We start from the raw sequence: 24,535 nt of genomic DNA on the forward strand, positions 1-24,535 counted from the left end.
ATGACGACGACGGGCGCCGATGACTCCTTCTCCTCGGACTTCGCTCCCCTGCCCGGCTCTCCCTCCTTCGCCTCGGACTTCGCTCCCCTGCCCGGCTCTCCCGGCAGTAGCAGCTGTGCGAGTGTGGATTCTTCTGATTCTGCTGTTCCGGACGACGCACCCGGACCGGCGCCGGCGCCGACCCGGTCGTCCTGGGAGAGAACGGTGCTTAAGGGTGGCGTCGTGCAGCCTGTGCCGTTCGGAGAGGTGCTGGCAAACCAAACGGAGGAGCTACCCCTGAGGGTGAAGCTGGAACAGGTGAGGACAGACGACGGTAGCGCCCCCTTTTTGATCGGGACCCTAGTTTACATTTTCTGTGTAGGTAAACTAGAGTACCGAAAGGGCCTAGGACAGACGGGTGTTCTTACTTTTTCAGTTTGTGAACTAAAATTGAGATCACGGTGTTTTATCACCCTGCTTTAAATGGTAAATGGTGCATTTATATAGCGCCTTTATCCAAGGCGCTTTACAGAGATTGTGCATTACATTCACCCATTCACACACATTCATACACCGATGGCAGCGGAAACCATGCAAGGCACCAACTACCACATCGGGAGCAATTAGGGGTTCAGTGTCTTGCTCAAGGACACTTCGACAGTAACTCTGCCCGGGTTCGAACTGGCAACCTTACGGTTACCATCCAGGCACTCTACCCCTGAGCCACCGCCGCCCCATGCTTTATTATGTTCTTACTAAGTACTACTGTACTTAATTTGTACTACCGGTACTTGAAAATAGTGTGTTATTTTACATTGTCTAAATGTAGGCTTTTTAGTTTGGGTTCTATAGAGAGGAGAGAATAGACTTGAAGCCTGAGGGAGGTCTCACAACTGAAACGTTGCTCCCCTAATTCAAATAAAAATCACACCCGTGTGAAGTAAGTGGTGCATCTCCGTGTGGGCGCCCCCGGGGGGGTCCCTGAAACTTCCACAGGAACGCGCCCAGGGTGTCGGCCCGGTTCCAGCAAGCTGCCCCGTGTCCGAAACGGTTGAGAAATGACCGTTATTGTGTGGGGGTCCCTGTACTGTACTGTCTGTCACACCCGAAATCATCATCATATATACAGTTAATGTGTGTGTATGTGTGTTAGGCTGTGCAAAAGTGACACTTGCCGGGTATATTCTCTCCTCCCTATGCTGCCTTTATCACCTACACACCTGCTTGGAAAGGAAACAAAGCAGGTGTGCGCTAGTCTCTTCTTCACTGGGTTTAGGTTCTACAAATACTACTGTTTGCATGTAAACACACGCTGCATAAGGAGATTAGGGGCTGCAGGAAGAGAATAGTACATGTGTTCTACTTCTAGGAAATGTCCATGTCGTGAGAACAAGTCTGTGACTGAGCCGACCTCATTGCATGACGATCCAACACACGACACCCATGTGCAGTTTTACTGAGCGGACATGTCTTATTCATTTGACCCATGTGCAGTTTCACTGAGCGGACATGTCCTATTCATTACCCATGTGCAGTTTTACTGAGGCGGACATGTCTTATTCATTACCCATGTGCAGTTTTACTGAGCGGACATGTCCTATTCATTAGAATTTCTATTGCATGGAGGCACATATAATAAGGGGTGTCGTATTTATTCAATGTTTTTTATACTTCTGGTGTGTGTGTGTGTGTGTGTGTGTGTGTGTGTGTGTGTGTGTGTGTGTGTGTGTGTGTGTGTGTGTGTGTGTGTGTGTGTGTGTTTTTGTAGTTGCGTCAGTGGCAGCAACACATGCAGGAACAGCTCAGAGCCAATCAGCTTGAAGAGCTTCACCGTCTGCAGGAAGACCAGCAGAGGCTGCTGGGAAGAGATGGGTCACAGAACTGTGGTATGGCTTCACATTAATGATATATGGGTCACAGAACTGTGGTATGGCTTCACATTAATGATATATGGGTCACAGAACTGTGGTATGGCTTCACATTAATGATATATGGGTCACAGAACTGTGGTATGGCTTCACATTAATGATATATGGGTCACAGAACTGTGGTATGGCTTCACATTAATGATATATGGGTCACAGAACTGTGGTATGGCTTCACATTAATGTTATATGGGTCACAGAACTGTGGTATGGCTTCACATAAATGATAGATGGGTCACAGAACTGTGGTATGGCTTCACATTAATGATAGATGGGTCACAGAACTGTGGTATGGCTTCACATTAATGATATATGGGTCACAGAACTGTGGTATGGCTTCACATTAATGATATATGGGTCACAGAACTGTGGTATGGCTTCACATTAATGATATATGGGTCACAGAACTGTGGTATGGCTTCACATTAATGCTATATGGGTCAGAGAACTGTGGTATGGCTTCACATTAATGATATATGGGTCACAGAACTGTGGTATGGCTTCACATTAATGATATATGGGTCACAGAACTGTGGTATGGCTTCACATAAATGATAGATGGGTCACAGAACTGTGGTATGGCTTCACATTAATGATAGATGGGTCACAGAACTGTGGTATGGCTTCACATTAATGATATATGGGTCACAGAACTGTGGTATGGCTTCACATTAATGATATATGGGTCACAGAACTGTGGTATGGCTTCACATTAATGATATATGGGTCACAGAACTGTGGTATGGCTTCACATTAATGATATATGGGTCACAGAACTGTGGTATGGCTTCACATTAATGATAGATGGGTCACAGAACTGTGGTATGGCTTCACATTAATGATAGATGGGTCACAGAACTGTGGTATGGCTTCATATAGATGTCATGGATTTATTTATTTTCTTTCAATTAACCCATTTTGGACTGAGAAAAAGTCTTCTAAATCCTTAATCGTTTTCAGAAAATCCCATGTTTCTATGTCAGTGGTGCTCAACCTTTTTCATGTCAAGGACCCCCAGAATTATTTAATTAATAAATGTTAATGTCGTTGGTATTAAATGTCACATTACACAGAGACTTAATTAATAAATGTTAATGTCGTTGGTATTAAATGTCACATTACACAGAGACTTAATTAATAAATGTTAATGTCGTTGGTATTAAATGTCACATTACACAGAGACTTAATTAATAAATGTTAATGTCGTTGGTATTAAATGTCACATTACACAGAGACTTAATTAATAAATGTTAATGTCGTTGGTATTAAATGTCACATTACACAGAGACTTAATTAATAAATGTTAATGTCGTTGGTATTAAATGTCACATTACACAGAGACTTAATTAATAAATGTTAATGTCGTTGGTATTAAATGTCACATTACACAGAGACTTCAGAGCTGTCGGGAACAGAAGGGGACCAGAGCATCGTTCATGCTGGCTCTCCCTACAGAGAGGCTGTGCTCCATTCCACAGAAGATGTTCCATTCCACGTTTTCCATTCCAGAGAAGATGTTCCATTCCACGTGTTCCGTTCCACAGAAGATGACCAAGAACAGAGCTTTGATGATAGTAGTCATTACGAGGACTGTGACTCGACATTAGTATCCCACCACAGAGATCAAGACAAACGCTCACATGACAGGTATTATCTGTTTAACCCATTAACCCATTCTGACCTGAGATCAGATTCTAAAAATGTCTTCTATGTCAGTCGCTCTTCGATTTTTCAAAAATAGCAGACATACAAGCTTGTAGCGCGCCACTCCCGCCCAAAATGGGTTAAAGCAGTAGTTTTCACCCCTGGTTTAACCCATTAAAGCAGTAGTTTTCACCCCTGGTTTAACCCATTAAAGCAGTGGTTTTCACCCCTGGTTTAACCCATTAAAGCAGTGGTTTTCAACCCTTTTCATATCGAGGCCCGTTCGGCATTAGTTTGGGTCTGAACTATCCCTTCAAGACGCTCTAAATCAGTTGTTCTCAAACTTTTTTGAGCCAAGGACCCCCAAAATTATGTATTTAGCCGCAAGCTAAAATCTTGTGCCAGCCTAGATACCCCCAGAAGATTTGTGTTAAAACAAAACAAAAATGTACGCACGTGCCTAATATACCCGAATGTTTGAACACAGCTCTGTGTGTGTACGTGTCCCCTCTCCAGGCCCATCAAGCCAGGCATTGGGGGTCAGACCCAGACGTTTGAGGAGCTGTTGGAGGAACAGCTGATGTTGGAAGAACAGAGGCTGAAGTCTGCCCAGCAGCAACAGGTTACTCACACATTGAAAATGTTTTGTGTGTGCGTGTGTGTGTGTGTGTGTGTGTCTGTCTGTATGTGAAAACCTTTCAGACCACATGATTGTTACAAAAACTAAATCACTGTGAACCTTTACTGTTAGCAGTGAGTCATTTAGCTAATAATGGTATGTGTGCTTCCCATAACCTAATCGTGAAATACAGTAATCCTAACGTAAATGTTTTTGTTTGTGTTTTGTGTGCTTTCATTGTTCATTTGTTTATTTAAACACTGTTTGTACATCTCTGTAAATACATAATTTACATAGATCATTAATTCCTACATTTCTTCAACATGCCTTTCCCTGTGTTGATCCCCGCAGAGCCAGAAAGTAGCAGAGGCTGCAAGATGTCCTCCTAAGAGAGCCTTTCTGAGGCGTGGCGAGGGCCTTTCCAGATTACCTAAAAACAACCGCAAAGCTTCCTTACCCAACGGCACCGGGGAGACGCTGAGGGAGCCCAACCCGCAACCCCGGGACAGAGTGATCCCTCGTAGAAAGTCCGAGCCCGCGATGACCCAGAAAGCCACCGGCGGCGGCACCAACAGCGGAGCCCAACGACTTCCTCCTGTCCAGCGCAAAACCGCTGTACTCAACAAGGAGAACCGACCCAGAACCGGTTCCTGCTCGCTGCCTCAAGAGGTCCGAACCAACGGCAAGCCGGTGGCGCCGAGGACCACCAAAGTCCTGGGCAGCCACCAGAGACAGAACACGGAGGGAACGGCTCATTCGGCTCCGGCCCCGAGGAAACCCGGGACTCGCGACGACGACAGGCGCCCGCCGAACGCCGTCACGAAAGAAACGGTGGCCGTCGCCGCCGCGGTGACAGCCGGAGGCGGCAAATGCCAAAATGGTGTCGGCGCCGCCAGAGAGGACACGCACGGTACCCGACAGAGGAGAACCGAGTCGGAGGGGGTCCACGGGGAAGACTCTTCCTTTGAGCTGGCGTTACGAGAGAAACTGCAGCGTTGGGATTCTGCCCGGGGGATGGAGAGCATGGAGCTGGGAGAGTTTGAGCTGCTCGAGGAGGCCGCCGAGGAGCTCTCCTTCTCCTCTAACTCCTCCTTCGTCATGAAGGTGCCTGTTCTTTTAATAATAATAATAATAATTATAATGAGGAGGAGGAGGAGGAGGAGGAGGCCGCAGAGGAGCTCTCCTGCTCCTCAAACTACTCCTTCGTCATGAAGGTGTCTTCTTCTGTTCACCTTCTGATCTAGTAATCATTTAGCTTCGTGAGAGTGTGACAGTGCACTACACTACAGTATGTTGCTGTAGCTACAGGGGGTGCCCACACTTTTTTGACTTGAGAGCTACTTTCAAAATGACCAGCTCAACATGATCTACCCACCGAAAACATATAAATACCATCGCTGAAAATGGCTTTGGAATAGCGGCGCTGGCATTATATTTAAGACGAATGCACTTGGGAATGGGAAAGGGGAGAAATTAAATGGGTAGAGTTTTTTTGTTGTTGTTCTATTTCATTTGTAATCTACTGACATTTGTGCGCAGCAACACGCTTTAAAACAAAGTATTGCATTGAGCTGACAGGCCCTTATCAAGTGGCAGATGCCAAAAAAAAAAAAGTTTTTATATTTAAATTAAATATTCTTTAGGGGCATGTCATGTGATCTACCTGCACAGCCATTGCGATCTACCTTTTGGGCAGCCCTGACATTGCCATGATGCAGCCACCGTTGCGATGTGATGACCGTTACAATTTTATTGCGTTCTTTCCAGAGTAGGTCTCTTTTACGTCGTATCTGTGTAGTAATCCCAGACAGATTGGAAGCCAGAATAGAATACATTGGAAAATTAAACTACTATCTGTTTCCCCTAGTACATAAGTGTACTGGTTTTGAAAATGTCCTATTTGTGTTTTTCTGACCGTATGACTGTTACTGGCTGATTGTTACAGACTCTCTCTCCTTTTCTCTCCTCGACTCTCAGGTCCTTCAGATGGATCAGAAACACCGCCGGCTCCTGGGAGCCAAGGGCCTCTACCAGCGCCGCCTCTCGTCCACGCCCATCAAGTCACCCAGGCCTTCCCCTCCTAAGGCGCTGCAAAGGTCCAATAGTCTTGGCAGCAGCAGGGGTGGAGGAGGTGGCACCTCTAAAGTAAACACCGCGGACTCACAGGCAAACAAAATGGCTGCAGATGATTATGATGATGATGATGAAGAGACCGACGCACCCAAGCACGGAACGGGATCGTCGTCCGACGCCTCTTTCTGCACCAACTCGGAGTTCGGGGACCAGGAAGTAGCGGTTCAACCGGCCCCACCGCCTAGCGACCAAATCTGCTTCCAGGCGCCCCTAGTGGCCAACCTGCAGCCGTACGACAAGCGGTCGTACCAGGACCGCGACGGCAGCGGCGGGAGGCTCGCCGCGTTTTCAGACGCGACGGAAGGCGACCACGGAGAGGCCGACGGCATCGTCAGCGACCCCGACGGCTCCACGCTGATGGAGGACAAAGACGACGTGTTCGACGATGACGACACGTGGCACGATGTCGAGGAGGAGGAGGAGGAGGAGGAGGCCGTCGGCGGCCTGGCCAATGACAGCAGAGGACCCAGCCCCGTTTCCATGCCGACGACCAATGGGACCGCTCCTCCGGAGAGGGCTCTGAAGAGGAAGGTGGCGATGAACAAAGGGGCGGGGCTGGATAACGGCGTGGTTTACGGCTCGGCCGTTGGGGAGCTGGATTGTGTTCCTCCTCTTCCTCCCTCCTCCTCCTCCTCCCAGCTCATGACGAGGCTGTTCCCCTCGCTGAAGCCCCCCCCGCCCCAGACTGTGCCCACGCCACGGCCCCGCCCCCAGCCCGCAGCTGCTGCTGAAGACGCCCCGGGTGAGACAAACGGGGTTAGATTTAGGCCTGGCGTTCGCTCTGAAAGAAGAATATATATTCAAAGATTTGTGCCGCATTTTCCCGATTTAAAAAAAATAGCAGATCTACAAGCTCGTAGCACGCCACCGAGTGGCGCGCTACGAGCTTGTAGATCTGCTATTTTTCAATAGCTAAATTATAACGTAATGTTTAAAACGCCCAAAGGGGTTCCCGCCCAGAATGGGTTAAGCCAAAACCTACTGCATATACACTTTATCTTCATTACGTGCACCCTAGCATCTCTATTCTAGGCATGTCACCATAGCATCTCTATTCTAGGCATGTCACCCTAGCATCTCTATTCTAGGCATGTCACCCTAGCATCTCTATTCTAGGCATGTCACCCTAGCATCTCTATTCTAGGCATGTCACCCTAGCATCTCTATTCTAGGCATGTCTCCCTAGCATCTCTATTCTAGGCCATGTCACCCTAGCATCTCTATTCTATGCATGTCACCCTAGCATCTCTATTCTAGGCATGTCACCCTAGCATCTCTATTCTAGGCATGTCACCCTAGCATCTCTATTCTAGGCATGTCACCCTAGCATCTATTCTATGCATGTCACCCTAGCATCTCTATTCTATGCATGTCACCCTAGCATCTCTATTCTAGGCATGTCACCCTAGCATCTCTATTCTAGGCATGTCACCCTAGCATCTCTATTCTAGGCATGTCACCCTAGCATCTCTATTCTATGCATGTCACCCTAGCATCTCTATTCTAGGCATGTCACCCTAGCATCTCTATTCTATGCATGTCACCCTAGCATCTCTATTCTATGCATGTCACCCTAGCATCTCTATTCTATGCATGTCACCCTAGCATCTCTATTCTAGGCCATGTCACCCTAGCATCTCTATTCTATGCATGTCACCCTAGCATCTCTATTCTAGGCCATGTCACCCTAGCATCTCTATTCTATGCATGTCACCCTAGCATCTCTATTCTATGCATGTCACCCTAGCATCTCTATTCTAGGCATGTCACCCTAGCATCTCTATTCTAGGCATGTCACCCTAGCATCTCTATTCTAGGCCATGTCATAATAGGTGAAAGTTCTGCAAAAAAAATAGGCCAGCGTTTTGTGGGGAAAAAGCGCCCTGATCCACAAGCTCACGTCGCAATGAGAGCTATTTTCGGCAGTGGTTACCAATACTTTTCAAGTAATGTTTTCAGTTTTCACCTTTATATCACTGTAATCGGTGTCAAAATGTACTGTATATTGATCTAGTCGTTTTAGAATTGGAGAAATGAATGGAGGACCACACCACATGATGTCATAGACGTTTCTGAAGCCTAGTGTCCATGTCTGTGTCCAGGCAAGCAGGTTCAGTCCAGACTGAGGGAGAGGCTGGTGGAGCTGGAGTTGGAGATTGAACGCTTCAAGAAGGAGAACGCTGCCCTCACCAGACTCAGACAGGACAACGAGAAACTACAAGAGAACCTCAGGTGCTACAAACCGTTTTTACAAACCGTACTACAGAGTGTTTTTACAAACCGTACTACAGACTGTTTTTACAAACCGTACTACAGACCGTTTTTACAAACCATACTACAGACTGTTTTTACAAACCGTTTTTACAAACCGTACTACAGACCGTTTTTACAAACCATACTACAGACTGTTTTTACAAACCGTACTACAGACTGTTTTTACAAACCGTACTACAGAGTGTTTTTACAAACCGTACTACAGACTGTTTTTACAAACCGTACTACAGACCGTTTTTACAAACCATACTACAGACTGTTTTTACAAACTGTTTTTACAAACCGTACTACAGACTGTTTTTACAAACCGTACTACAGACTGTTTTTACAAACCGTACTACAGACTGTTTTTACAAACCGTACTACAGACTGTTTTTACAAACCGTACTACAGACTGTTTTTACAAACCGTACTACAGAGTGTTTTTACAAACCGTACTACAGACTGTTTTTACAAACCGTACTACAGACTGTTTTTACAAACCGTACTACAGACTGTTTTTACAAACCGTACTACAGAGTGTTTTTACAAACCGTACTACAGACTGTTTTTACAAACCGTACTACAGACTGTTTTTACAAACCGTACTACAGACTGTTTTTACAAACCGTACTACAGACTGTTTTTACAAACCGTACTACAGACTGTTTTTACAAACCGTACTACAGACTGTTTTTACAAACCGTACTACAGACTGTTTTTACAAACCGTACTACAGACTGTTTTTACAAACCGTACTACAGACTGTTTTTACAAACCGTACTACAGAGTGTTTTTACAAACCGTACTACAGACTGTTTTTACAAACCGTACTACAGACCGTTTTTACAAACCGTACTACAAACTGTTTTTACAAACTGTTTTTACAAACCGTACTACAGACTGTTTTTACAAACCGTACTACAAACCGTTTTTACAAACCATCCTACAAACCGTTTTTTACAAACCGTACTACAAACTGTTTTTACAAACCGTACTTGCAGGTCTCACAGGTTGGGGGTTGAGGCATATCCTTTTGTCCTGCTTTTGATGAAGGCACTATAAAAATGCAGCTCATTAACATATGGTAAATCAGTTGACACAGCCTTCACAGCCAGTTTCAGTTTGTCCATATAGGGTTAGGGTGGTTAGGGTAATAGTGGTGCAGCCAACAGTGAGAATGAGCTGTACTGTCATGTTCGGTCACAGCTCCTTGGAAAGGGAAGTGATGTATTCGACATTAGCAAATACTACAATATTAGCAATACTAGCAAAAGCACATGCTTTTGCGGCAGCAGCCCCCAGGCTGGAATTGCCTGCCCTTCTATATTAGATCTGCCCAGTCTATAAATGTCTTCAAGTCTCTGCTTAAGACAAACTCAATTTTCTCTGGCTTTTAATCCCGTCTTGAGTCCATCCAATGTTTGTTTTACTTTGTTTGCTTATGTGTTCTTGTGATCGTGTTGACACTTCTCAGTTCTCAACTTCGCATATTGTTTCTAGCTTGTTTGCTTTTGATTCTCTACAGCACTTTGATTAATCTTGGTGGTTTTAAATGCGGTCTATAAATAAAGTTAGATTTTATTTGAATATTGGTGGAGGATCCTGATTTTATGATACACCATTTGTTCTTATCCTCTTTTCTTGTTTGCTTGGCCACAAATGCCAAATATGTTTACTGTATGATGGTCACTCTACGGTAGGTGACCATTGACCCTATTGACTACGGTTCATTCCATTTCATCTCATTGGTTTTGTGTGTGCGCTCCCTGTGCAGGAAGGACCGTGCGGCGTTCGAACAGACCAAGGCGGAGGAGATGAGCAAGTTTGAGGACTACAAGAAGGAGGAGAGCAGGAGGCTGCAGAAGGAACGGCGTGTGTTTGAGAGACACGCCGCCACAGTGAGGACCATGCCCGACAAGAAGGAGAGAGAGGAGATCCAGGTGAGAGAGAGACTACCACACTGAGGGCCTTTCCCGACAAGAAGGGGAGAGAGGAGATCCAGGTGAGAGAGAGACTACCACACTGAGGGCCATGCCCGACGAGGAGAGAGAGAGGAGATCCAGGTGACGCACAAACACGTCTCCACACGTGACCCATGGGGTCCAAATATTGTATTTGTAAACATTTTCAGTAGGGGTACACGATTATGAAATTATTTTAGAAAAATCGTGAAAATTTGGCGCAAATTTGGAATTTTTTTTTTTCAGAGCGAAAGTTTTTAACACAATTCTTTGCTTCCGAGGGGTCCCTGGAACAACATATTTTCAGATGGGGGGGGTCGGTTAACCTGACGCTGCCAGATCCAAGAAGCTTGCTACACAAATTTGTTTCACAGCTTATTGGGATCTGGGATCTCGGAAGCAAATTCGATGACGGGGCTGTTCCTTTTTTTCAAGATACTTGGTAGATGATTGGATGGGACCGTCTGTCTATCACCGTGTGGGCGTGCAAACACAACCAATCATATTGACGTGTCTATTCAGTATTTAAGTCCGACGTCATTTTGTAGTGCTGCGTTACGTCCGGGTCCAAGTGGCACCAGCTCCCGTCCGCATCCCATTGTAAAGCCATAGAGGGTTAAAATGGGCCATAGAGGGTTAAAATGGGTCTTAATGCTTCCAACTCGAGTAGAATTATTAATGTTTTGTACAAGTGTCCATGACAACAAAAATATATGATGTGGAGACAATAAAGACTATTATTATCATTATTATTGAAGGTGGCAACAGTCCATTTGCTCGGTAAAATATTTCGGGGGCATATTTAGAATGTGGGCAGGCTTGAGTATGTTGAATCTAGTTTGCATTAATGAGGATTTAGTTGACACAATAAAATAAAATGGCGATAGTATTCCATGTGGGGCAGACGGCCTGTCACAGCCAGATTTTGGAGAGCAGCGCAGCTTTGTTGTTGCGAGGAAAGCGGTAAAATTAGACTTTCGTGGTTGTTTTCGTCTCAGATTTAGTCCGACGGAGCGTCACAGTATAACTCCATGGGGACACAAAAGCGACACAAAAGTAGGACCCGGAAGTATCTCAGGAGGGGGCGCTCACGTCACAGCTAAAATACTGAATATAGCTTCACATCCGGTTTCGCACATATCCCGCCCTTAGCTCACGCTGATTGGTTCGAACCGGGAGTGGTTCGGTGTTAGCTGAACTCCCTGAGAGGTCCCAGATGGTTGTGGTGTTGGGGAACATGGTTACCCAATACCGCCCCCATCTGGCAAAGTCAGGTTAGGGGTCGGTGGCCAATTACATATAATTTTTGGGGTCCTTGATATGAAAATATTGAGCACCACTGAAACATGGGTACTTCAGAAAGAAAACTGGAGGATTTAGACAAGACATTTATTTTAGGCCTAAATGGGTTAAGTCAGTGATTATTATTCTAAATGGTTTAGCATATGTTGGCTTTTTCCCTACATCACTGCTTTGAAAACAACTACCCCTCCCCTCCTCCAGGCCTTGAAACAGCAGCTGAGCTCTGTGCAGGAGGAGTTGAGGAGGCAGGAGAGCCGATGGTCGTCGACACAGAGCCGCCTACGGCAGCAGATAGAGTCCCTCGTCTCTGACAACACGGCCCTCAAAGAGGAGGTAACTCCACTCCACTCCATTTCACTGTTATGATTATGATATTCCACTTGACCATTCATTGTCACTCAAATAATTGCAATTAACAATTTATTAACTGTGTTCCTGTCGTGGAACATTGGAACATCATGAATCAAACTGTGTTGATTTCGTCGACTAAAACCTAAGACGAAAAATGTTCGTCGACTTCCTTTTTCCACTGACGAAAACTAAATGGAAACTAAATGAAAACTAAGCTATGATGACTAAAACTAAACTAAATATACTGTCAATTTCGTTAACAAATAAAAACTAGACTAAAATGTTAGGAAGGGACTAGTGGACAAGAGATCCAGTATATAAGCTTGTAGATCGGCTATTTTCAGCAAGTCGTATTTTTGCCATTTTTACAAATTGCAGCATTTAACTCCCATTTCATTTTATATGGTTATAATGTAAAATAAACTAGATTAAAAAATACAGTACAGTAGTACAGTGGTGCATCCCGTGGATGCAGAGGGCGTTGTTTTATTGCGTCCCTTAACTATAAACTGCATATTTTAATTGTGACTGCCATAATTATGTTTTTGTCATTATTTTGTTTGATATTTTACTTATTTGATGGTTTGGGTAAAATGTGTTTTTGGGTAAAAGTTTGATTGTGTCATTTCCGGTAACATGACCATATACTTTGGGATAAGCTCAGGATCGCACAAGTTATTGCATCTTCCGTCCATGCTGAGCAGACGGGAGTTTGTCACATTGAACATGGAGCGTACAAAGTTAAAGTCCTGCTTATGATGATGTGTTCATGGGTTCCTCTCACTACTTCATGCTCTTTGAATGACGTGCAGTCAGTGAGGTAAAAGACTTGTTTTGTACATGAGTCATTTCTTTATATTACATTATGTGCTTTGTTTCGTGTTGCTCATTCTGATCATGATTTATTTGTGTTTTATGTCAGTTTTGATGTGGGCTTTGGAAGCGATGCCATGCTACAATAAAGCCGTCCGTACATACACAGAACAACTGCCTCATTCGTTCTTCAAGTTCATCAAAGGGCGTGACATTAATCTCTGGGCTATTGAGAGTAGACTGCCCACTTTTATTTTAGCTTTTGTTTCAGAACATTGTTTTATTTATTTTAATTTCCCCTTATTCCCGAAGGTCCGTACCCTGGAATCTCTCCGCCTGAGTGCCTGGAAGAAGATCCAGGCTGAAGGAGAGGGGGACAAGAGGGACAGTGTGCCTGCTTCAACTAAAGGGGTTAAATTTGCAGTAAGTGTGTTCGCTAATGTTTGTCGACTTCCTTTTTCCACTGACGAAAACTAAATGGAAACTAAGCTGTGACGACTAAAACGAAGACTAAATATACTGACAATTTCGTTAACAAATAAAAAACTAGACTAAAATGTTAGGAAGGGACTAGTGGAGAAGAGATCCAGTATAAGTCATTTTACAATTGGTTGCATGCTGAAAATAGCCGATCTACAAGCTCACAACGTTGTGAGCTTGTAGATCGGCTATTTTTAGCAAGTGAAAAAAAAAGTCATTACGACGGCATCAAGGCCCGCCAAAATACATTTTGTTCGACTAAATCACCCGTAGATTTAGTCGACTAAAGTCTTGTTTTTAGTCAACATTTAGTTGACTAAAACTAACTAAAACACGAAGACATTGGATTTGTGTCCATTCATGTCCAACTACATTGTCAAAGCATGCGACGTCAAACTAAAGGGTTTCCATGATGCTGAATCCATTCCACGCGTTAGTTTTGCACAAAAATTGGGCTTTAGTTTAAGGTTGATCTTGTATTCTCTATAGATTTCCTGTACTAATACACAGGCCTTTAGTTTGAGGTTGATCCTGTATTCCCCATAGATTTCCTGTACTAATACACAGGCCTTTAGTTTGAGGTTGATCCTGTATTCCCCATAGATTTCCTGTACTAATACACAGGCCTTTAGTTTGAGGTTGATCCTGTATTCCCCATAGACTTCCTGTACTAATACACAGGCCTTTCTAGGAACTGTAGTTACTAATAATACCCTGAGTTGTCCCTGATCTCTCCTTTCCTTCCTTCTGTGTCCAGCTCCCACTTGACACGAGAGGCAGCAGTTCCACAGCGGCCACCAGAGGGAGCCTAAGAGAGCCCAGTTTAGCTGCCACAGGTTCTGAACTTTAATAATATTATGATAAATGTTTTTCATAATAGCACAGGAGCAACGGTCCTTCATAAAGATGCATTCATAGAAGTCCTTGAATGTCCTGAGATATGTTGAAATATTGTTGGCCTCTTTGATCCTTAACCCATGTAGGTAGACCTGAGAGAAGATTCTACAATTGTCTTCAAAATCCTGACAGTTTTCTGAAAAACCCTATGTTTATATGTCGGTCGTTCTCAAAATGTTCATGTCAAGCATATATGCGATTGGCTGCCGACCCTCATCTGAAAATATGTTGTTCCAGGCCGCAGTCTGAAAACCCACCTTTTCAGACTCCATCATGGCCCGTAGCACTTGCCCTAGCCTAATCCCTTAGATAACACTTTATGTAGACTTACAGTAGATAGTATTTTAAACAGACTAGAATTGCATTTTATGCATTATTCATAGCACTTTATAGTACACATTGTATAATATAATATAGTATGTATAGTTTATTTTTTATTTTTATCAAAGTTTCTTTATTCATTTTCACATATGAAAATAACATTTTTTCGAACTTTTTTCTTTTTTTTTCTCCCTCCCCTCCCCCCAGAGTTCCCGCTCTGAAAGAGCCACAACCCTGGTATATTGTACCATATGAAATAAAAGGCACATACAAATATACATAATAGACATAATAGACATTAATCAAATATTGGACACATGAACAAATAATAATAGTATGTATAGTTTACATAGATACTCCACTGTTACGTTCTTAGTTTATACATGATTCATGATAACTACGTTTTATATATGTGATGTAAGCCATGCTTTTGTTTTTGCTAAGTCGCTCTGGATCAAGAGCGTCTGATAAATGCCTAAATTGTAAATTGTAGCCTCACCGCGTTGTTGTGGCAGCGGTTGGCCGAACGGTTTGCGGAGTGGTCTTGATATCGGAAGGTTGCTAGTTCGTATCCCCGGACCGGCACGTTAAAATTACCACCGCTGAAGTGCCCTTTGAGCAAGGCATTGAACCTCTACCATGAAATGTTCTATGAGCAGGGCCTGGCTGTAAACAAGTTCTTGAGCTTAGTCCAGTTACCCTGGGTAAACATAGTACCTTTCCTTAGTCCAGTTACCCTGGGTAAACATAGTACCTTTCCTTAGTCCAGTTACCCTGGGTAAACATAGTACCTTTCCTTTCCTTAGTCCAGTTACCCTGGGTAAACATGGTACCTTTCCTTTCCTTAGTCCAGTTACCCTGGGTAAACATAGTACGTTTCCTTTCCTTAGTCCAGTTACCCTGGGTAAACATAGTACCTTTCCTTTCCTTAGTCCAGTTACCCTGGGTAAACATGGTACCTTTCCTTTCCTTAGTCCAGTTACCCTGGGTAAACATGGTACCTTTCCTTTCCTTAGTCCAGTTACCCTGGGTAAACATAGTACCTTTCCTTTCCTTAGTCCAGTTACCCTGGGTAAACATAGTACCTTTCCTTTCCTTAGTCCAGTTACCCTGGGTAAACATGGTACCTTTCCTTTCCTTTTTGTGATTCAGTAAAGAAGAGCAGCATGAGGAGGCCTTCAGCACCCGCGTGTCTTTCCTCGGACCTGGGTCGGAGCGTGGAGGAGAGGCCTGTGTCCTCCACGGCCAGAACAACCCAGGAACCCATAAACAACACAACGTCTCCTGTAAGAACAACGCCTAAAGAACCAGAACCACACAGCCCTGAAATCACAGTCGAGTTGAACCCATTTGGAACCCGACGTTGAAAAAAATAAATAATGATGTCTTCAAAATCCTGACAGTTCAATATTTCATGTCAAGGACCCCAAAAATTATATGTAATATGCCTCCGACCCCCATCTGAAAATATGTTGTTCCAGGGACCTCACCCAGAAGCCAAGATTTAAGTTAAAATGTTCACTCTGTAATAATATATATTCAAAGATTTGAGGCACATTTTCACGATAAAAAAAAAAATAGCAGACCTACAAGTTCATAGCGTGGCACTCGGTGCCGCGCTATGAACTTGTAGATCTGCTATTTATCATAGATCTATTTATTTATCATGTGTACGCTGGGCACCATCTTGGATTCAAATCTCTCTCTCTCCCCCCTTGTTCTGCACACAGACTCTGCTCTGTGAAATGGAACAACCAACTGTGTTCAGCCAACCAGAGTCTGACCAGGAACTCTACACACATTCTGATGGAAAGGTGAGAGAGTGAGCCATCAAAATGGGACAGTGTTTTAATCACCTAAAACCCCTATAGTAACTACTTTGTGGATCTATACTTGGTCTGCTCCTTTTCTTCTTCCAAAAGGTAGCTGATCTACAAGCTCGCAAAATGTGTTGAACTTGTAAATCTGCTTTTTTGCTTCCAAATCCTCGCTCTGGAATAGGGACACAAGCGCTCATGTAGTTAAAAAAACAGCACATACCTCCCTGCTGTTCTGTGCTCCAGTCTCAACTACTCTCAACTAACTACTACTGTACTGTACTGTACTGTACTGTACTGTACTGTACTGTACTGTACTGTACTGTACTGTACTGTACTGTACTGTACTGTACTGTACTGTACTGTACTGTACTGTACTGTACTGTACTGTGTGTTGGGCTGTGCAACAGTGACACTTGGTGGTGAACAAACGCTATTTCTGTGCTCGGACACGGGGACACAGCCACACACATACTGTAGCTGTCTAGGAGTGGTTGCACCACAAAAAAAAAAAAAACGGGGTCTTTTCTTGTTGTTCAGATTGAGACGGTCCTTCCGGGCGGTGGAATATATATATATATATATATATATATATATAAAACAGGGTATTTTCTTGTTGTTCAGATTGAGACGGTCCTTCCGGGCGGTGGAATATATATATATATATATATAAAACAGGGTATTTTCTTGTTCTTCAGATTGAGACGGTCCTTCCGGGCGGTGGAATATATATATATAAAACAGGGTATTTTCTTGTTCTTCAGATTGAGACGGTCCTTCCGGGAGGTGGAATATATATATATATATATATATATATATATATATATATATATATATATATATATATATATATATATATATATAAAACAGGGTATTTTCTTGTTCTTCAGATTGAGACGGTCCTTCCGGGCGGTGGAATATATATATATAAAACAGGGTATTTTCTTGTTCTTCAGATTGAGACGGTCCTTCCGGGCGGTGGAATATATATATATATAAAACAGGGTATTTTCTTGTTCTTCAGATTGAGACGGTCCTTCCGGGCGATGGAATATATATATATAAAACAGGGTATTTTCTTGTTCTTCAGATTGAGACGGTCCTTCCGGGCGGTGGGAGGCTCATCGTCTTCCCCAACGGCACCAGGAAGGAAGTGTCGGCCGATGGACAGGAAGCAAAGGTCACGTTCTTCAATGGGGACACCAAGCAGGTTATGGCTGACCAGAGAGTGGTGAGAGCTTTGGTTTTAAAGCATACATGGGCAACAGTGCCACCTGCTGGACACCAGTTTTGGTCCTCGTTGCCACCAGGGGGGGGCAGTCAGACAGATATTTCGTGAAGCCACTAAGGAAATCGGGACTTCATTCAAAGTTCATATAATGGCCTGTTGTGACGTCTCATTTCTCATGTCATGATATTATGTTTGGAAAACTTTGGTCCCATTTATTAAAAAAATTACCATACAGTCGCGTATGTTCTGAGGGGCGTGGCTACCATTACAGTCTATGATCGGGAGCCACCCCCCGTTCAGTCAAAATAAAAACCAACGAATAAGAAGGGGGGAAGTCCCGCCTCGTTGTCTGGGCCAGCCAATGGCCAGCTGGGCCCAAACGGATCTAGAAATATGGCGACTTACAACAAGGACTGACAGGCTTCATTTTACGTCCATATTGTCCATATTTTTTAATTCTTCTTTTAATTGTAATTCTATTGTGCATGTAATGTGCATATCATCACCTGAACACCAGATTAGAGGAATATGGATGAAGTAAAATAATACATTTAAATTTAAAAAATATGTTACTTTTCAGAATTCCAATTAAAAAAAAAACGAATAATTATCAGGATTTCAATTCAAATATAGCAAAAATGGCAGATCTACAAGCTCAACACGCGATGTGTTTTGAGCTTATAGACCATGCTATCTTTGATACGACAGTATATGCAATGCGAGCTTGCAGGTCTGCTATTTTTGAAAATGTGGCGTAAATCTTTGAATATATATATATATACTTTCAGAACCAAAGTTTTTAACTCAAATCTTTGCTTCTGGGGTGGTCCCTGGAACAACATATTTTCATATCATCTTGGGGGTCCATGACATGAAAATGTTTGAGAACGACTGCCATAGAAACATAGGGTTTTTCAGAAAACTGTCAGGATTTGGAAGATATTTGTAGAATCGTTCCCAGGTCAAGTTTAGAACTCTGGAACAGGTAGAAACGTTTTTAAATAAAGTAAGTCCTTGGAGCTCCGAGTCTAAACTAGTGTGCGGATGTTTCTTCCTTCTCCTTGATTGATTGATTGAAACAGTTTTATTATTAACAGTTTGCAGAATTACAGTACATTTCAAGCACAAACTCAATACAAAGACTGTTAACTGTGAGTGGACGACCCAATTAAGCATTACACTTGTTTACAAGAGGGTCCACCTTGTTCAATTTCATCAGAACATTTAGAGACCTACAAATATACACTTCTATTATAGTCAAAGAACAAAACAGGAATTCATCATAAAGGAGGTAAAAAGGGAAAAGAAACATATACAGTGAGGGGGGAAAAGGTTGGGGGGGGGATTTAGATTTTACAGGAGAGCAGTTTTTAACCCATTTTAGGCGGGAACCCATTTTGGTGTTGGCATCATGTCATGCTATAGCTATTGAAAAATAGCAGATCTAGGTCAAAATGCTTTAAAGAACCACCATTCTTCTGTGTGTTAGAATCTGATCTCAGGTCAGAATGGGTTAAGGAGTCAAGGGATTCGCATGTCTTAATGACTGTTGCTAGGGCCTTCCACATTTTGGTGGCATATAGAGCGAATATAATTTAGTCCCTTGTTTGGTGCCGAATCTGGGTTGCACATGGTTTGGTTGGGTGTGATGTCTACCGGTCTGGCCTAAATACACAGGCAACAAGATGTGCGGACAATCCTATCTGTGAGCCGTTGAACTGGACGCACCATTGTGGCTATTTAAGTTAATTTGCTTAACCGTTCCCAACCCCAACCTCTGCTCCTTCCCTCGGCCTCTCTCAGATCTACTACTTTGCCGAGGCTCAGACGACCCACACCACCTATCCAGATGGCATGGAGATCCTGCAGTTCTCCAACAACCAGACTGGTGAGCTGTGAGTTGTGTCTGTGTGGGGGGAAAAACGGTAACCGCCGATGTCCACACAGTCCTCACTCCCTCTGTTACGCTTTGTTTTATATTTATCTCATTCTGGGCGACGGGAACCCCTTTTGGTGTTTTAAGCATTATGTTACACTTTAGCTATTGAAAAATAGCAGATCTACAAGCTCATAGCTACGAGCTTGTAGGTCTGCTATTTTTTTTGAAAATATATATTATTACAGAGTATTATTACAACGTTTTTAACTCAAACCTTTGCTTCTGGGGGGTTCCTGGAACAACATATTTTCAGATGGAAGTCGGTGGCCAAATACATATATTTTTTGGGGTCCTTGACATGAAATATTGAGCACCACTGATACAGAAACATGAGGTATTTCAGAAAACTGTCAGGATTTAGAAGGCCTAAATGGGTTATTTGTATTCGTTGTTGGAAAAGAATAAGGAAGACTCTTCCTCCTCCTGGAGGAGGTGGACAGAGGAGACTAAAGAATAAAATCAAATTGAAATCAGTAAATTAAAAACCACAGCCTCCTCACGTATTAGAATAGTATCAGTTAGGGCATTCACTTCTAGTCATTTGTGACTGATAACTATAATCTACCTGATCTTGAGGCCTACAAAAAATACCTTATCAACTAGTACCAACAACGTCGACTAGTGGATTTACTAGTCCACTAGTTGAGTAGTCCACTAGTTGCTTAACCCATTCTGACCTGAGATCAGATTCTAAAAAGGTCTTCTACTGTACATCCTGACAGTTTTCATTCTGACCTGAGATCAGATTCTAAAAAATGTCTTCTACATCCTGACAGTTTTCTGAAAAAGCTATGTTTCTATGTCAGTCGTCAGTCATTTTTTTCAAAAATAGCAGACCTACAAGCTCGTAGCGCGCCACTCGGTGGCGCGCTATGAGCTTGTAGATCTGCTATTTTTCAATAGCTAAAGCATAACATGATGTATAACACCAAAAGGGGTTCCCACCCCAAAATGGGTTAAAGCCCTACTATCAGTCACCAGAAAAAAGACAGGTCTTTTTGATTAATCTATCATGGTTAAAATAGTTACTGGGTTTGTATAGGATTAGGAAGGGGGCGATATCAACATTTCTAAATACTGAATCAAGCAACTTAAAAGCTTTATTTTTTATTTTTTATGGCATTACTTTTAGTGGGAATGTGGTAGGTGTGCTGGCTAAAATAGTACTAGTAATAGTGTGTATGCCTGTCCATTTTACTTACGAAAGACGACCCATTTTGACATTTTCTGTGCTAAAAAAAAATCTCCAAATCAGTATCTTTTTTCCTTCCAGAGAAGCATTTCCCAGACGGTCATAAGGAGATCACCTTCCCCGACCAGACGGTGAAGACCCTGTACCCTGACGGCCGAGAGGAGAGTGTTCTGACGGACGGGACCGTCATACACCTCAACCCGTAAGTACCACTGGAACCCATTCAGAGACCCGGTACCCTGACCGACGGGACCGTCATACACACCACTGGAACACATTCAGAGACCCGGTACCCTGACCGACGGGACCATCATACACACCACTGGAACACATTCTGACAGTTTTCTGAAAAACCTCATGTTTCTAATGTCAGTGGTGCTCAACCTTTTTCATGTCAAGGACCCCCAGAATTATCTGTATTTGGCCGTGGACTGAAAATATGTTGTTCCAGGGACCCCCCCCCCCCCCCCAGAAGCAAAGATATGAGTTTAAATGTCCGTTGTGAAAGATTATATATTCAAAGATTTGTGCCACATTTTCACGATTTTTCAAAAATAGCAGACCGAGTGCCACACTACGAGCTTGTAGATCTGCTATTTGTCAATAGCTAAAGTATAACATAATGCTTAAAACACCAAAAGGGGTTCCCAACTTCCAAGCAAACCTCTTTGACTCAAACCTTTGCTTCTGGGGGTCCCGGGGACAACATATTTTGAGATGGGGGGGGGGGGGCCCGTCCTCAAATACATGTAATTTTGGGGATCTTTGAGGACCACTGATATTGCAACATACGTTTTTCAGAAAACTGTTGATTGAAAAAATCACACCCGTGTGAACTGAGTGATGCAACTCCCCCCCCCCCCCCCCCCTCTCTCTCTCTCTCTCATTAGCAGGCAACAGTACAGCACTATCTCTCTCTCTGTTTCTGTACAACAGCGCCCCCTACTGCATACGTTTTTCAGAAAACTCTTGGGAACAGTGGTTTAGCGGCATCTGGTATTAAAGGGTTAATGTGGGTTAAATGACTTTGACTTAACAGTAGAATACAACTTAGCAGGGTCGGATTTAGACGCCTCCGCTCTGCTAACTCACTCTGCTAACTCGCTCGCAATCAAAACGACGACTGTCCGGCACTGTCCGCACCATGGGGGACCGACCCGGGCTTTCTGCTCAGCTCTCCTCGGCTGTGAAATGCCCTGCCCCGACCCGTACCACCTGAGAGCACACAGTCCGTTGGCGTTTTTTTAAAAGGGAACTAAAGACCTTTAGCCTTTTTTTAGAAAGGCTTTTGCCTGGAAGGACTTGGTGTTGCGTGTGTGCGTGTGTGCGTGTGTGTGTGTGTGTGTGTGTGTGTGTGTGTGTGTGTGTGTGTGTGTGTGTGTGTGTGTGTGTGTGTGTGTGTGTGTTTGTGTGTGTGTGTTTTAGACTTATTTCTTTCTCTTTCAATGTAGCTCTGAGATGTCAGGATATGGATGTATAAAAGTATTGATATAATTTCTCATACTCTAAAGCAGTGGTTCCTAATACTTTACTAATTAAACATTTGTTTTCTAATTTATGCAATTGTAACAGGATTACAATTTGTTTTAGTTTTTAGTTTTTTCATTTTGGGAATGCTTTTTGAAAATGTTTTGAAATAATAATAATTACCCGTAGTAAAGATGAATGAAGAACAATGCAAGAAACCAAAATCAAAGGAACCCTTTAAAAATGTGTCCATGACCCACTCAGTGGTCCCCCAAGGGGTCCCTGAGGGAGTTCTAGGGGGTCCCCAGCTAAATGATAGTTTGGAACCAAATGGACCCTTATGGGTCTGTAACTCTGAAGAGTGAGAGTGTACAAATCCATTTGTACACACTCAGAGTTAAATTAACATTTTTGTTAATTCATTTTTAACATTGTTTTTTTACAATTTAAATTGGGGGTCCCAGAGATATAAATGCCATTACATGGGGGGGGTCTGTATGCATGTAAAAACTGGGGGGTCCATGGAATTAAACAGGTTGAGAATCACTGCTAGAGCCGTAAAAATCTTCTTTTATGGGGGGAGGGGTCCCTGGCATAGCTTTTCACATGGGGGGTCCGCGGGCTAATAAATGTCAATTTGGGGGTCCTTGACATGAAAAAGTTTGGGAACCACTGTAACTGCCTTTCCCTGTGCAGGCCTTAGATAGCACTTTTTGTAGACTTAGGTAGCATTTGATACAGACTTATAGCATGTTATAGTAGACGGCACTAGAATTGCATTGTATGTACATCTCACTAAAGTCACTGATCATTAAAAAAAGGTGTCTGAGAAGTATTTCACATTCAAATCGGTATGAGCCGTCTCTGCCCCGCTCTTTATTAAATATTCACTATTACCCAATGACATAGTAAACGTTTTTCAGACCTGTTTATTTATGTTTAAATTTAAAAAAATGCATACAAGACATTCCGTCGTCTTTTCACAATTTCTTCCGTGTTACTTCTGACATTCACTCCCACCCCACAAGGCAAAGAGATCATTTTGAATGACCCTATTGTCGCACTTCCAAACATCAATCTTTCATCACATTTAGAGGCCCTCATCTATGGAACTCCCTAGATGCTTCACTTAAATCCTCATTATCCTTGCCAATATTTAAAAAAAAAACATCTAAATAAATATCTTATTTCTTCCTCTCTGTAGATTACATGTTTTACCTCGATGCGTGATATTTTCTTTTGTGTGTTTGTTGTTGTATTGTTTATTTCCGTTTTTTGTGCAGTCTGTGTTTTTATTTCTTCTCTATACTTTATATGTATAGTTTCATTATATCTATATTCCACTGTTAACGTTCATAGCTTACGCATGTTTCATGATGAAACTACTTTTTATGTATGTGATGTATTGCCATGCTTTTTGTTCTGGCTTAATGTAAATCGCTCTGGATTAACCCATTCTGACCGGGCACCCATGTTGGTGTTGGCATCATGTTATGCTTCAGCTATTGAAAAATAGCAGATCTACAAGCTCATATCGCGCCACCGAGTGGCGCGATACGAGCTTGTAGGTCTGCTATTTTTTTGAAAAATCGACTGACATTTTTTTAATCTGATCTCAGGTCAGAATGGGTTCATCAGACCAGTGTGTGTGTCCAGTGGGAAACCTCGTGTGAATCTGATCTCAGGTCAGAATGGGTCAAGAGCGTCCGATAAAGGCCCTAAATTGTGACTTGCAGGGACGGCACCAAGGAGATCCAGTTCAACACGGGCCAGAAGGAGGTCCACACGGCCCAGTACAAGAGGAGGGAGTACCCCGACGGCACGCTGAAGACCGTCTTCACAGACGGCCGGCAGGAGACTCGCTACCCCACCGGGCGACTCCGCATCAAAGACAAAGACGGAAACGTTGTCCTGGACCAGATCGCCACGGACGGCCATTCTCCTCAACAGTTTTGAGTTTTCTTTTTAAAAGGACCCCATTAAGGTCACACACGGACCCCATGAAGGTCACACACTGACCCCATGAAGGTCACACACATTCCCCATGAAAGTCACACACGGACCCCGATTTGAAATTGCGTTTTCATTTCTTGACTGGGACCCCCATCTAGACTGTAAAACTGTGGCTTTTATTTATTTTTTACCTTTTTCATATGCGGTGCTTGAGTATGCATTGTGTGTGTGTGATGTTTACTACATATTTATTTT

The 24,535-nt window shown here is 43.2% G+C and overlaps 1 protein-coding gene across 1 annotated transcript; it reads left to right on the forward strand.

Annotated features, from left to right (window-relative positions):
* Positions 1-24,283, forward strand: cpap (centrosome assembly and centriole elongation protein; the record flags this gene model as incomplete). Its single annotated transcript, XM_083776837.1, has 17 exons — positions 1-297; positions 1,748-1,865; positions 3,296-3,551; positions 4,065-4,170; positions 4,519-5,271; positions 6,145-7,042; positions 8,403-8,532; positions 10,331-10,496; positions 12,021-12,152; positions 13,296-13,406; positions 14,221-14,299; positions 15,834-15,967; positions 16,412-16,495; positions 17,589-17,729; positions 19,533-19,617; positions 20,942-21,062; positions 24,064-24,283. The coding sequence occupies 17 exons, from the start codon at positions 1-3 to the stop codon at positions 24,281-24,283; spliced, it is 3,831 nt and encodes a 1,276-aa protein (XP_083632963.1).
* Between the last annotated feature and the right edge of the window lie 252 nt (positions 24,284-24,535).

This window comes from Protomyctophum parallelum (genome assembly GCF_964188405.1).
Source record: "Protomyctophum parallelum genome assembly, chromosome: 11".
NCBI classification, from domain to species: Eukaryota; Metazoa; Chordata; class Actinopteri; order Myctophiformes; family Myctophidae; genus Protomyctophum; species Protomyctophum parallelum.